The sequence below is a fragment of the Engystomops pustulosus genome, chromosome 11 (genome assembly GCF_040894005.1).
Source record: "Engystomops pustulosus chromosome 11, aEngPut4.maternal, whole genome shotgun sequence".
Taxonomy (NCBI): Eukaryota; Metazoa; Chordata; class Amphibia; order Anura; family Leptodactylidae; genus Engystomops; species Engystomops pustulosus.
Window position 1 is genome coordinate 15,232,002 of NC_092421.1, and position 14,220 is coordinate 15,246,221.

General features: G+C 40.2%; 1 protein-coding gene across 8 annotated transcripts in view; it reads right to left on the minus strand.

Moving 5' to 3' along the window:
* Positions 1-1,029: 1,029 nt before the first annotated feature.
* BICC1 (BicC family RNA binding protein 1) overlaps positions 1,030-14,220 on the minus strand; it is a 172,233-nt gene continuing 159,042 nt past the window's right edge. For 3 of the 8 annotated variants that reach the window (XM_072129720.1, XM_072129717.1, XM_072129724.1), the window contains 8 exons: positions 13,554-13,710; positions 13,312-13,471; positions 12,055-12,094; positions 10,067-10,221; positions 8,302-8,455; positions 6,977-7,137; positions 5,131-5,230; positions 1,030-3,120 (listed from right to left, as the gene is read on the minus strand). In XM_072129720.1, the coding sequence (XP_071985821.1) occupies positions 2,990-3,120; positions 5,131-5,230; positions 6,977-7,137; positions 8,302-8,455; positions 10,067-10,221; positions 12,055-12,094; positions 13,312-13,471; positions 13,554-13,710 (1,058 nt within the window). In that variant the 3' untranslated portion in view covers positions 1,030-2,989. The remainder of the gene's footprint in view (positions 3,121-5,130; positions 5,231-6,976; positions 7,138-8,301; positions 8,456-10,066; positions 10,222-12,054; positions 12,095-13,311; positions 13,472-13,553; positions 13,711-14,220) is intronic. The other 5 variants (XM_072129721.1, XM_072129718.1, XM_072129723.1 and 2 more) reach the window with 4 other exon arrangements.

Here is a 14,220-nt window from a genome sequence, read left to right on the forward strand (position 1 = left end):
CCAATGTTTTCATTGCTACCATTTTGAGGACTGTGCAACATTTTGATCACTTTTCATGTAAACAGGTGCAAAAGTCGCATTTCGGACATTTGGGCGCCATTTCCAGTCTCTGAGGTCACTGCTGGTTATAAACGTTTTTATATTTTGATAGATCGGGCATTTTGGGACACGGCGATACCTAATGTGTTGGTGATTTTTACTGTTTATTATATTTTATATCAGTTCTAGGGAAAGGGGGGTGATTTGAACTTTTAATATTTCACTAATTTTTTTACATTTTTTAAAACTTTTTTTTTTTCACTATTTCTGTGACCATCTAGGGTACATTAACCCTAGATGGTCAGATCGTTCCTACCATATACTGCAATACTTCTGTATTGCAATATATGGCATTTCTGCACATGATTCATTACAATGAGCCACTGGCTCATTGTAATGAATATGCAGAAGTCATTCAGCCTCGGGTCAAACGAAGACCCGAGGCTACCATGGCAACCGATCGCCAACCCCCCGATGACGTTCGGGGGAGTGACGATCGAAGGTAACATGGCGCCAATGCGCCGCCATGCTTTCAGTGCCGCCGGCGACTATGCCGGCGGCAAAGAAAAGTTTCACACCCTTGATCGGGTGTTAGCGATGGGTCTTTGCTGCGATATCCAGCAAAGCCCATCTCTGTATGAAGAGGGCTCAGCCCATGAGTCCTGTTCATACCCCCTTCATAGCTCTGCGACGGGTTTATCAGTTATATCAGTTATATAGAAAAATGGGTGAGATTGACAAAAAAAAGGGGAATTCTAGAAAGAATGTATTAAGATCCTACCTGAATCTGATGCTTAGTCTAGTGATGTAAAAGCTGATGATACAACAATAAAACTTTTAATTTTTGGTTTCTCTTCAACTACTTTATCTGTTTTTATATAGCTGGATAATCCTGTTATGTTACGTGTACATGACAAATCCCTACAAAGAAAAAAACTATTACAGAAATGAAAATATAAAACATCAAATCACACATGTTGGGGGGTTACAAATTTATTATTTTTTTGAAAATAACACGATTAGTTTAAAAAAATCCATTTTAATGGTCGCAATCCACATTTCATTAAAAAAAAAAAAGTAAAAAAAAAAACAAAAAAAGTTTGTTGACCCCCTGCCCCTGAATGAAATACAATCTGTATCTGTTCTTCATTTACAGATATCTTGTCTCTCTCATGGCACAAAATAAAAGTAACAAATAATGGGATAAACGGAATCACAAAACACTGTCACTTATGGATCAACATTAAAGAATAAAATAAAAAGTGAAAAGAATTCTCCAGAAGTTGTGATTTACTCTTGCAGTACCTTTGGGTGATCTAGAATATTCCTGTGCCACACCCTGTCACATGAAAATTAGAATCCAAGAACAAGTTGTACAATTTAAACCCAACAATCGAACAGAAAAAAGGGAAACACGCTATAAAAATTATAAAAAGTTTCATACCCCATATTATGTGTTTTATTAAAAATGTGGGATTCCAAAAAATTCCATTACGGCATAAAATGCTTTATAGTATTAACACCCTAAAAAAAAAAAAAAAAAAAATTTTATAAATGAAGTGGTTCACCAAATGTAGTGTGCAAAGCCCCAAACCACCACTCAATAGTGACTTATCGGAAATCAATATTTGCTGCATTGCCTATGCCCATAAATGTAACTCTACGCAGCAAAAGAAGAAAAATAGATTTATTTATATATATATATTTCTAAAAAAAAAATAAAAAACAAAAAAACATTCCCTTTGTGTGTGCAAATAGTCATGTGGCAAGTTAATCGTGAAAGCAATCATTGGCGCGGGTGTCATTGACCTGGTGCTTTCAGACCCTTAAGGTGCCACTTATCAAGAGCACTTGTCTCGTCGCTGGTGTAGCTCCACATGTGGAGATTTAAGGCATTACAGTCCAAGCTCATTTACAGTCTTTGCAATCTGGAAATGTAAACCAACTGCCCCCCCCCCCCTCTACTGAAACCAAGACATTGACACAACAAGGCAATGTGTGATGTCCTTGACCGTTATGGTCACATAGCGTGACATTGGACTTCCATGAGGTTTCACAGTATAAAAGTGATGGATGTGGTTGACGTGTGATATTCACCTTTGGTTATTGAATTGAAAGAAGTATCCCCCCCCCAATAGCCGATGGCTACTTAGTTACATATGGAGATGGTTTCCATCCTCTTTATCATAAAACGGATACTGCATCTCCCCGCCTGCGCCGCTTTGCGCTGGGGATGAGTGCAAAGGAGAAGAAATCCTAACTACAAAGTCCACCCTGGTCCTTTCATCTGTTACAGTGAACGTGTTTCATTGTAAGCGTTCAGAGAATATTAAATAACAGAATTAAAAAAAAATTGTCTCATCTACTACCAGTAATTGCATAAGGGTCCCCAGTTTCCAGCTTACGTTGGCATCGAAGAAATACTTTACAATACTTACAGGAGGATGAATTATTGCTACTGTAAATGCATGACGGGAGTACATGGAAGAAGAGCGGAGAGAACAGGTCATTTCCACAGGAGAAAATAGTTGGGAAGATGTAAAGTGCAGAGAAATCTGATGATTACCATGGAGTACTAGAAACAAATCCTTCACAATAAAACCGTTATGTCCTCGGAGATCTGAGAGATTAATTCTTCATTCAGTAAATGTAAAAATTTCAGTGCATACAATATAGTTATACATAAAATACTAAAACATAAAACCATTAAACTTTTTTTTTTTTTCCTGCTATTGCATTTCGGTCCAGTCTACATAGTCGAACAAAAAAAAAAAAAAACATATCCCACATTTGGTGTTCTGAACAACAAGTACTTGTGTGAACACGTGACTTTGGTCCGTGGTACCTTGACGTTAAAGTGCTGATGGTACGAGAATAAAAAAAAAAGTGTTTGTCCACAGGTCAGCCATGATGTTTTTTTGCACTTATGGTCAAGTGTTCCTGCTGACTGCTACCAGCGACCACTGACACTGGCAATGTCTGTGTGATACTGGCGTGGCAGCCTCCCGCTGGCTCCTCCCTCCAAGAATGCAGATCGGATATTGGTCGGCTCAAACAACTTTCTTCTGTTTTTGTTCAGTTCTGAAAACAATGCAAATAAGGTTGTTTAGAAGGTTGTTTAGGTATGTACGTAATATATATAGTGTACCTAAGTAACATATGGCAGAATCAACCTTCACCATGGTTCAGCTGCTCAAATAGTGGCTTTCGGTCGGTAGGGAAAATTCTGTTTTTTGGTTTGCCTTTTAATATAAAGTAGAATTAAATACAATCTACAAGTTTTGGTTCCTACCTTCAAGCCTGTCTACTGCAGTAACTTAACGGGGATGTGCAACATCCCTGCCAATGCAAGGGGTAAACCTGGTTTTGCGAAACTTAAAGCCCTCTCCACGTCCCAGAGTTTTCTTAAAGAGCCTGATTAACTCACGAGGGTTCTCAGGTGCTGGATAATGGTAATGCAGCTGAAAACTCTCTGCCTGAGGAGCAATGCCAATAATGTTGACTAGAGATGAGCGAGCATACTCGTCCGAGTTTGATGCTCGTTCGAGCATTAGCGTACTTGAAACGGCTTGTTGCACGGACGAGTATTTCGCCAGCTCGAGATCGAGCTTTCACTTAAGGATCATTTATTGTCAATACACCATCACAGTAATACACACATTTGCGATCGATGGCAGTCATTGCAAATATACTTCTGATAAGTTAGCATATGTGAAGAACAATATGTGTGAAGATGCACTCATGTCTTCTGATAAGTTAGCGGATGTATGGAAACATCTGCAATGTGTTCTTCACACATATTGTTTTCCTTTTTGAAGAAAAATATTCCATTGAATAAAAAAAAAACGAGGAAACAGGACTGACTTCCTTATTTCTCAATAAAATGACACATTTTATCGCAGAGCCTTGGTCCCCTTGAAAAACGCTCCAGTTTCCCATTGACTTCAATGGGGTTCGTTATTCGAAACGAGCACTCGAGCATCGGGAAAAGTTAGACTCCAGTAACGAGTACTCGAACATTTTAGTGCTCGCTCATCTCTAATGTTGACCAATGAGATGTGTTGTAACATTTGTAACGCTAGGAGAAAGCTGGTTGAATAACGAGCTTGCCACCTCACGAGGGGAGATTATGCTACAGAGATTCATGGAAGCAGAGGAGTCTGTGGCACGCTGCCCTGACACCATTGGCCTGAGTGTAGACCAGGCCCAAGCAGACTTCCACCACCTGAAGTTTGCCAACTATCCCCTTCACCCTGAAGCTACCCTACCAGGCTTATAAGCACCTCTTATAGAACGAAATGCAACCAGCCATCTCTATCCATTTGAAGTTACTGCGATTGTGGCCATTGCCAAATTCCAATAAAAGGAATGTAAGTTGAATGCTTTACCCACATTGCCTCTGAGTGATCCTGTGCCAGGCTATTTACCAACACTAGGGATCCCATACCTACATCAGGGTTGCTCCAAGGAGAAACCTACACCTTTAGCCTCTCCATTTCTTGTATATTCCACCTGCTGAGACCTGCCAGGCTGGACGAGGCCTCCGTTTCATGGTACCAAGCACTGAAACCATCAAAAAGCGCTAGGCCACACTTAGCCGGCCACTTGGGTACCTAGGGCTCCGGGTCCCCAAGCCACCATTGGGGGATGTTGCAGATGTAGCAGAATTTCTTGAGTTCCAGTTGTAAATGGTTCCGATTATTGTTTCATGATGCCAAATAGCTAGGGACTGTTACCATCAGTGGTGGTTGATCTCTTGGGACACCCACTAACTACAAAGATGACTTGTTTCTTCATCTCCAATGCTAAAAAGTCATACTCCATTGATCACAGAACAAAAGTAATGTTTTCTCTTTCCCTAAGCATTTAACCCCTTAAGGACGCAGTCAGTTTATAGCTTAAGCCCCATTTTTTGTATTCTGAATTGCGTCGCCTTTGAACACTGTTACTTATCTAAACAATTCTGAGATTGTTTTTTTCCCAACATGCTGTACTCATAGTGATCTGTTCTGATAAAAAAAAACCTATTCAACAACCTCATGTACTACAGACCTCACTTGGACCTTCTCCACAATTAAGTTTGATCATTACCTGATATAGCCAGCAGCATTTTCCTTCGTGCCCCAAATGTTGTTATTCCAAGCTCCTTTAAGTCCTGATCGGTCAACGTGAGGAATGTCTGTAGATCAATCTAGAGCGGTAGAAAGCCAATAGTTCAGGTTAGTGGTCAGTGGTAAAATGTCATATTACTATTACACATATTCTGTGCTGGAGAGTAAGTTCTCCATATTGTAGATATGGCCGAGGGATTTATCTCTATATACTGCACACTGAATAAAGGAGCAGTATCCGGAGAATGTTACATTTGGTTCTCTGTCAGACCTGGCAACATGGAGAAGTAAAACCAGAGCACATTTGGGGTTACATGGTTTTGTGATAATGAAAATTACATTATTTAGTGTAGCTTATCCTTTAGGTATGCATGCATATAATCATATGGCTACACCAGGCACACCCTGTAAAGCTGGAGTCTTACTGCAGCCAGGGAAATCATCTGTCCCCTGGTTAACACCATAGGTTCACGTCCAACAAAGGTTTAAACACACGAAACATGTCATTTTCAAGGGAAACAGAACCAGATTTCTACTTGGAAAATCCTACAATATTTATTGGTTGAATCGAGTCTATTATGTTTAAGACTGGAGGTAGGAAAGGTTTGGGTTTCCAAACCAAATACAGACTCTCTTCTTGTTAAAAAGTAATATCCTTGATCGGCCCAAAATATTTCCGAGCTTTCTTTCAAAAACAAAAACTATTGTAACAAGCCAGGTACGACTTCTACCAAGACGCAGGCATAAAGTAAACTCAAGGCAGCAAATTACCAACAAGAATCTAAGTGGTGGGTAAAGATCACCGACTATGGTTTGGCTTTATATCACAGGGTTATTGTGTGAAAGAGTCAAGTCTCCAACCAATAAGGTAAATAAAGGGTTTAAAAGAATGAGAAACAATAAAAGTATCTATTAGTAACCACTGACCTACATATGGTCTGCCGATATTTATTTCCCTCTATTTTCAATGGTAATCTCAATTTACAGCAAAGCTTTGAAATCCATGTCAATAATGGATCATGGATGGAAGCAGATCCCACTGGAAAAACTGATGGGCTTATCCATGTTTTTATTCAATGTAAACCAAATATAATTCTATTGCAGAAATCTAAGGGTCAGCCATGAATATCTTCTCTCTCACAGAATACAGAGCGGGCCACATGCTCCCCGTAGTCATCTGCGCATGCGCTCCTTTAAGGTGCAAGAATGTCTGAGCTCATGAATGACAGCGAGCAAAATATCTTATTTTCTGCCAAACCTTTTTTTTTTTTTTTTTAATATATATACAAAAACACTTTGGCAGCGTATGCACTATGCTCTATGGGGATTGGGGGTGTGCCAAAAATGGGTCTCCTGGTGACAGGTTCCCTTTAAAGGAATTATTGCCTAAGAATAGTTGTACTTTGTTCTTTTTAGCTCAGGTCACCTATTAGGAATTTTAGAGGTAGGTGGAGGAATATGATATTTGTTGATCTACAATACATATAAAACAGTGCGTAGTGATTTGATATGTCAGTGAAGAATAATTTCCCATTTGCTAGTCTCGGATAAGAGTAGGAAATATTTTCATAACTCTAAGCCTCCCACTGAGGTCACAAAGGATGACCACATTCATATCCAGATCATCTAATGCCAGAAACAGACTAATCTCTCCAATGTCTCTACATAAAGATTTCACATCGAGTTACAGCGAATGGAGCTTATCTTCAGGATAGCAACAAGACATGACTGCTCATGGACCATAAGCTATAAAGAAATTATTTCACATAATGACCCCAGAGACCTGAAGTGCAAGGTCCCGCATAGATATCTGGAAACGCACTGACCTCTTGTTGTTGGAAGATGTCGGTATATTTCCCCAGTCCAAGCTTGCTGAACAGTTCCGGAAGATCCGAACCTTTGAAGGAACTGTTCAGATTACACCCATTGCTTCCAGTTAGAGAGGAGATGCAGTCCATGTAGTTGCTGCTGCTCAGATAGTGTTCTGCTGTGAAGTATGGTAAAAGAATATGGAGGTTAAAATAGGTTCAAGTGATTTCTAAATTATTAAACTATTTAACAAGGTGCCGTTTATGTTCTTATGGTGAATACAATGATCATACATTAAGGTCCCTTAAACCCTGCAGACTTTATCACTGCTAAATTGTAGGATGGCTAAAAGGGATAGTTACTACTAGGAACCCACCAACAAATCAGAACTATAAAGTTCAATACTGCGATTTTAAAGGGTTCTCCAGTCATAAAAGTTACCCCTTTATCCACACGATAACTTGCTGATGGGTGGGGGTCCAAGTGTTCCACAGATCACGCAAACATGTGAGACTATTGTAGCACAAATGAATGGAGAGGCAAGTCAGACATGTATGGTTGCTCCATTTTAGGTCCATGGCACTGGAAGACATAGCCAACTACTGCTCCCATTCATCTCCATCAGCGCCATAGAGACTAATAGAGTAGCTGGTTGCACGTGTTCACTCCGGGTACAATGAACCCCTGTTCTTATAATCCATGGTGTCCCTCCACTAGGACACACACTGTTGTGCAGGTTATTATAATTCCTGTGGACATAGGATAACTTGTTGCGATTGGACAACCCCCCCATTACAAATTGATGGCCTGGGGTTCTACTATAGATGGGCAACAGTGCAATCTTAAACCGCTAGGAAGAGAGTATACGATTGATAACAACACAACACAGACTTGTATAAAAAGTTAAGTTACACACAATAGGTGGTAACATGCAGTACACAATATGCCAGGCTATGTGCTCCCATTCAGTGTCAACAATTTATTCCCTCCCATTCTAATAATTTCCTATTACACATTCCCTTGAGACAAACATTTTCTACTATACCATGTAGAATTTCCAGTTTCTGACTTCAGAACATAAAGATTATGCAAAGAACAATGTGCGTTGATGTGTATTATATAAATAGAACAAATTCAGTCAAAACATCTGTTTTCCATGTAAAAGCAGAGTTTCAAAATGGCAGAAAACAGATCATACTGATAGTTTTATTTATGGGGCGGACAATAACAACCTAGACATTGAGAGAAGTCCAATATTTTACCATGTGCAATCACATACACTGATAGTAGAGAGTGCATCATTATAGGACACGTGATTCGGAAGCTCCTAACAAACGCTTACCAGATTTATTCTGCTTCCTCTTGGGACTTCCAATTGATGAGGAGTAGTCATTATGAGATGAGTCAATCCCGTTCCTGTCCCTCCAGTTTTCAGAGTCGCTACCATTTCCCAGTTGCTCTCGACTGTTTGACCGTGAGAGAGACATCGAGGGGGCCTAAACCAGAAAATTCTCCATAAACTTTACATAGAACACGTCAATGTGTAAGGAAGGTCCCACAGGGAACATAAATAGTTCAGACACCACAGATTTAGGAGTCCATAATCTGGGATATAAATAAACCTAACATGACCTCTAGCACAATGGAGTTCTCATGCTATAGTTATGTTTATATCAGTTTTGTATGGTTTGTTCGGTATAAAACTGGGAATTTGCTGAAGCATTCATTGTATACATTACAAAATAAATGGGTAAAACATGAAGCTGTACGTTATATGTCTAACAAGAATGACTGACTTCTTCCACACAATTATAGCTCTCAAGGTCAAAAACATTACTTGGTTATGTAGTTGAACATAATCTTGAACTCTAGATTTCCAAGAGGTCTGCTGTATTATACGTCCTCATGTTTCAGGATTGAGGATGTAGAATACAGAAGACACCAGCCCTGTAAGGAGAAAGTTCTGTCCGAGCCCTCTGTAGTGTCAGAAAGTAAGATTTCTCCTTACGGAGACAATCAAGGCCAACGTGTAGGAGTGTAGAGACTTCTAGCCATTGATGTTCCACTGGGAAAATATTCAAATAAGTTTTCCAGGATGGGATAAGGAAAACCAAACCGGTATATCTATTCCAGGGTGTAGACCTCCAGATTGTAGTACATCACCCAACTGTATACAGCGCTGTTTCGACCAGGTTGGGTCTCTTCAGTACAGTGTAGGGTTTTGCCGAGCGAGAGGCTTTTGACTAGGGTCGGGATGTAAGAGTTCTCCTTATGGAGACTTTGCCAATTAAGGCTCCATGCATTCTTAACAATGCTGCACCCCACTATTATGACATGCTTAATTAAGGGGTTCAAGAGGACCTTTTCATCATCCTAACCACCGCCAACTTGTGATAAGCATGTTCCACTGAATCCGGCATTGTTGTATTATTTTCCCTAGTCCTCAATATTTCAAGCATCAATGTCAATATATTTGGCTCTACTGACAGATCGGCATAGCCAGGAGATCTGCAGCAGCCCCGAAACACCATCGGACCGACGGAAAAACCTCAACTAATACAACTTCTCTCCTCTCCTGTCTATTAGTGGATATAGGGTAGTGTTGACCCATTCTAATAACAAGCTTTCCTCATCCTCCCCCCACCAACAAAATTATGAAATAGACACACAGTTACAGTGCTAAAAAAAAGATAGCAGAGTACTGTTTATCGACTATTTTCAACCGTTCCATCGAACAAGCCTCGACTGAAATGACTATTATAAATATCGCTGTTACATAAATGTTACTACAGGTTGAAAGATGCGCAGAATTATAATCTCTTTGTGCTCAGAGCTAAATCTATATACCAAAAAATTCTTGACTCTCTATTATGTGATCCATTACAGTTTATGGGCCATAGATTACCAATACAGAAACACATCCTGGCTACCAAAGGTTGATCTATGAACATATGGGAGCAGGAGGAACTTGAGCATGATTTTCCATGAATGCCATAAAAGAAATTACATCTACTCATGGAACACTGACAACGTCACCATGAAAACCAAGACAATAAAAGGATGAAGTTTGGCAGAAGAATGCTGCAACTCTGACTTAAAGGAGGTACCTCGTAGGTCGTACTCATGGTCGGCTTGTATGACACATGGTTAGCTCGTCTCAGTTCTTTAATGGTTTCGGCCGGCATAGATTTTGAGAAGCCCAGTCCACTCCAGGTGTTTGTAGGGGTTCTTACTTCTGTTACCACAGGTTTCTTTAGCATTGCTGTGGTGAAGAAAGAAAAGGTTTTTCGTGAAGGATTCCTTAAAAGTGTAATCATCAATAGCACCAGCAAATTTTTATTATTTTCAATTTCTAGCGGTCTCCAGAAACTAGAAGTTTACATACACTATATAAAGGGACATATACGTATGGTTTTCTTACCATCCAACATTAACTCAGAATAAATCTTTCCCATTTTACGTCGATTAGGATTAGCAATATTATTAATATTTGCCAAATGACAGATTATGAGAGAGAGAGAGAGTTTAAGACATTTTCATTACTTTAAGCAAAATAACGTAAAACGTTTACATACATTTCATTAGTATTTGGTACCATTGCCCTTAAACTGTATGACTTGGGTTAACCATTTTCGATATCCCATTCCTCCTGGTATAAGAAATGGAATAGATGTGTAACCTGCCTTTTCTGCTTTGCCCATAATTTTTCAATAGGATTGAGATTAGGGCTTTCTGACGGCTCCAAAACATGGACTTTGTTACCACTTTATCACCAGTTTGGCAGTATCTTCAGGTCACTTTCTTTTTTGAACAGCAATTTCCACCAAAGCTTTATTTTCCTTGCTGATGTCTTGAGATGTTGCTGCAGTATTGCCACATAGGAGCGCATATTTGTTGGGTTTCCCGGCGATTTCCGTTTTGTGCCACATTTAGATGGGGGAATTAGGCGCAGGCGATTGGATTTTGGCTTTTCTGGCTTGCCCACAACACAAATCAAGGGGACGGGTTGTCCGACGGATTTCGACAACACGCGCGATTTAACATTTCGAATTGTGTCGCAAGACAGGCACTTACAAGCACCGGGAAGAAGAAGGTGAACTCTGGCAGACCTCGGCGGGGAAGCGGCGGATGCAGGAACTCGGGCGCACAAGCTTTATGAATCGCGCCAGACTTAATCTTCGTCGGACCGTCCAGATCGGGGATCGCGACAGGATCAGGTAAGTAAAATTTGCCACATGATGTTCTTTATTTGTGATGCATCTGTATTGTGAAGGGCACCAGTCCCTCCTGCAGCAAAATAAACCCACATAATGCTGCAACCTCCATGTCACTGTTGGAAGAGCATCCACAGGCTTCCAAGCTTCTCCCTTTTTTGTCCAAACGTAAGAATGGTCAAATTATTCAATTTTAGTTTCATCAGACCCCAGAACAGGGTGCTAAAAATTTAGGTCTTTGTTCTTGTGCAAACAATCTGTTTCTTTTGGCATCTTTCTGAGTAATGGCTTCTTTCTGGCAGAGTGGTCTTTCGGCCCATGTTGATACAGTACTCTTACGAGATTCAGACAGCATCTTCACAAGGTCTCTTGTTTTTGTTCTCGGGTTGATATGAACAGTTCAGACCAAAGCACATTCATCTCTTGGGCACAGAACCAGTCTCCTTTCTGAGTGGTATGATGGCTGGACAATCCCATCTTGTTTGTACTTGTGTATAAATTGTTTGCACAGAAGAACGAGGCACCTTCAGATATCTTGAAATTGCACCCAAGAATGACCCAGACTTGTGGAAGTGTTTCAAATGTGCCATAATACATCCACAGGTTTGCCTCTAATTATAACATCACATCATCATACGGTCTGTCCCAAAAAGGCAAAGGCATCTTACTGTATGTAAACTTCTGACGGTGCAGAAAGTGATAAAAATGCCTTTAAAGAAATCTCTAAAAGTATATTTACAGCAAAATCAAGCCTGATAAACCAGGCAATGTGACTGTGGTAATTTTCTTAGATTTGTTATTCATGACATCCTACCTTCTAAAATCAACTGTTAAAATTATGCTAATGACTACTCTCAAGCTTTCCCAAAAGCGCTACTTACCTTTTGTTGCTAGCAACTTCTTTTGCTCATAGTCATAGGCCTGTAGACATAAGTAGAAGTAGACATAAAAAGTTATTTAAGAAACAAAGAATGTTATGGCCTATATATATTAACGGGGGGTGTTAGAGTTTAGGCAAACCCTAAAAAAAAAAAGCATCTCTCTGTTCTGGATCACAGTGTAAGGACCTGGAGTATAAATCCCTCAATTGGGCTTAGATTCATATATCAAAAAGCTGGTTAAATACTATATGAATATATTAAGGTCTAAATAAATCCCATATGCTGCACCATGGATAAAGAAGTGTTCTTACACTTGTAAAATACAATTATACAATATACGCATGGTTACACCCTTGTACGCCATTTCCATACACTGAGAAAACAATGACTTCATCATTTACAATAGAATCTATATAAATGGAAGCATAAGTCACTGCATAGCTTCAATAAAATCTGCTACACTCCGCTAAATGTCAGGATTTACACCCATAAAAAAAATTCTACACTGCCTCCAATCACGAGCCAAGGCTGCTCAGGTTATATTAGTGCAATAGATCTTCAGAGATGTCTTCTGCCATCTAAGCTCTTCTGCAGTGATCATTATTGATCTGGATTCGTCATCATTCATTCCCTGATCCAAATTGCAGATGCAAAGTAATTAACCAAATGATACCCATTCAACCTATAATAGGTTGATCAATTATTTCTCAGAGAAATGTGCCTTAAAAGGAGATCAGTCATCAGAATTATACCCCACACAGCAGTAATACCTGCTGGTAAAGAGTTAAAAGTTCATATAACCTAAAATGAAAAGACTGAGGCACTGTAAACTTAATTACAGCAGTTTATTGTGTTATGCAAATGAGCATAGAAGAGTCAATTTCTGACTAGAAGAGTCAGGGTTTCTCCAGGCCTCCTTCTTTTGACCCACAGCTCAGTGGCCTAAGCAGAGAAGTCCACTTCCTGTCCTTACCAGAATGCTGTCCCTCTCGCTGCATGGTATATTTAGCAGAGTGCACTGTGTGGTAAACTGCACTTCATCTCACCATTTCACGCACCCCACCATGGGTGCAGCCACATGGTGGTGGGCGGGGCCACAGACCAGTAGGCAGAGCCAAAAAAGTTTGGGGAACGTTTCTTACTGGTGGAAGAAGGCTGATTTAAGTTGTGACTCCTGCGCTGTAACAAAGGCAAAGTGCGGGGCGAGTAAGGTTTGTTGTGCCTGCTCTTGAAGACGGGTTCCCTTTAAATGATTACCTGCATATTGGTGTATGAAGACTGAGAAGTAAGCCGTACCCTTTCAGAGTTCTGTTGGGCGGCTCGTTCAGCCGCTCTTTCACTTCCTGGAGCCTTCTTGTCAGTGACGGGACCTTCGGGCGAGCTCATCTCTGAATCCGATATTAATCGTTCTGTACTGCTATAACAGAAGGAACGGCAGGATTGAAAACATTGCTTCTTGTGTCCAAAGAGTCTCCGAAACATCCGGAGCTAGTACTTACTGTAAGTGAGAGTTCTTTGTACCCTGCAATAATTCCACCGTCTGCCTCTTACTACAGGGGGCTTTGGCAGAATTCAGCATCTGTTTGAGATCATTCGTATTCGCTGAATGTGATGGACTTCTTGGCATTCCTACTTCTACAAATGCATCATTACATCCTGGAAAGCAACAACAAACTAAATTTGTTAACTGGAAAAAAAAAAAAAAAAGATATCTATGTAGGTACCATATTACCCATGTCTAGCTAGCTCTCCACTGACCCATGTCTAGGTATAATGGCCAAATAACCTTCAAGCACGCTACACAGTGATCGTATGGTAGTAATGCAGCTTTTATGGAATTATTTGCTGACTATACAATAGTTGTCGGTTACCACTTACAGCCTTTTTAAAGGAAATCAACCAGTTTAAAAACATGAAAAAAAAAACAATTTACAATCTCACCCCTGATCTTCTTGATCTTCTCTAAGCTTGACACGTCAGGATCACCTAGAATAGAAGCAGCCCCAAGTGCGGGGACAAGATGTCCGTCACTCCGGGCTGCTAATTATGCACAACCTCACATTTCCCACTCTCATGCTGGGAAAGGGAGGTGACGTAACGTGAGAGTTGTGAATTGCAGCCTCTCGCGTGACGTCACCTCCCTCTCCCATGCTCCCATCATGGGAG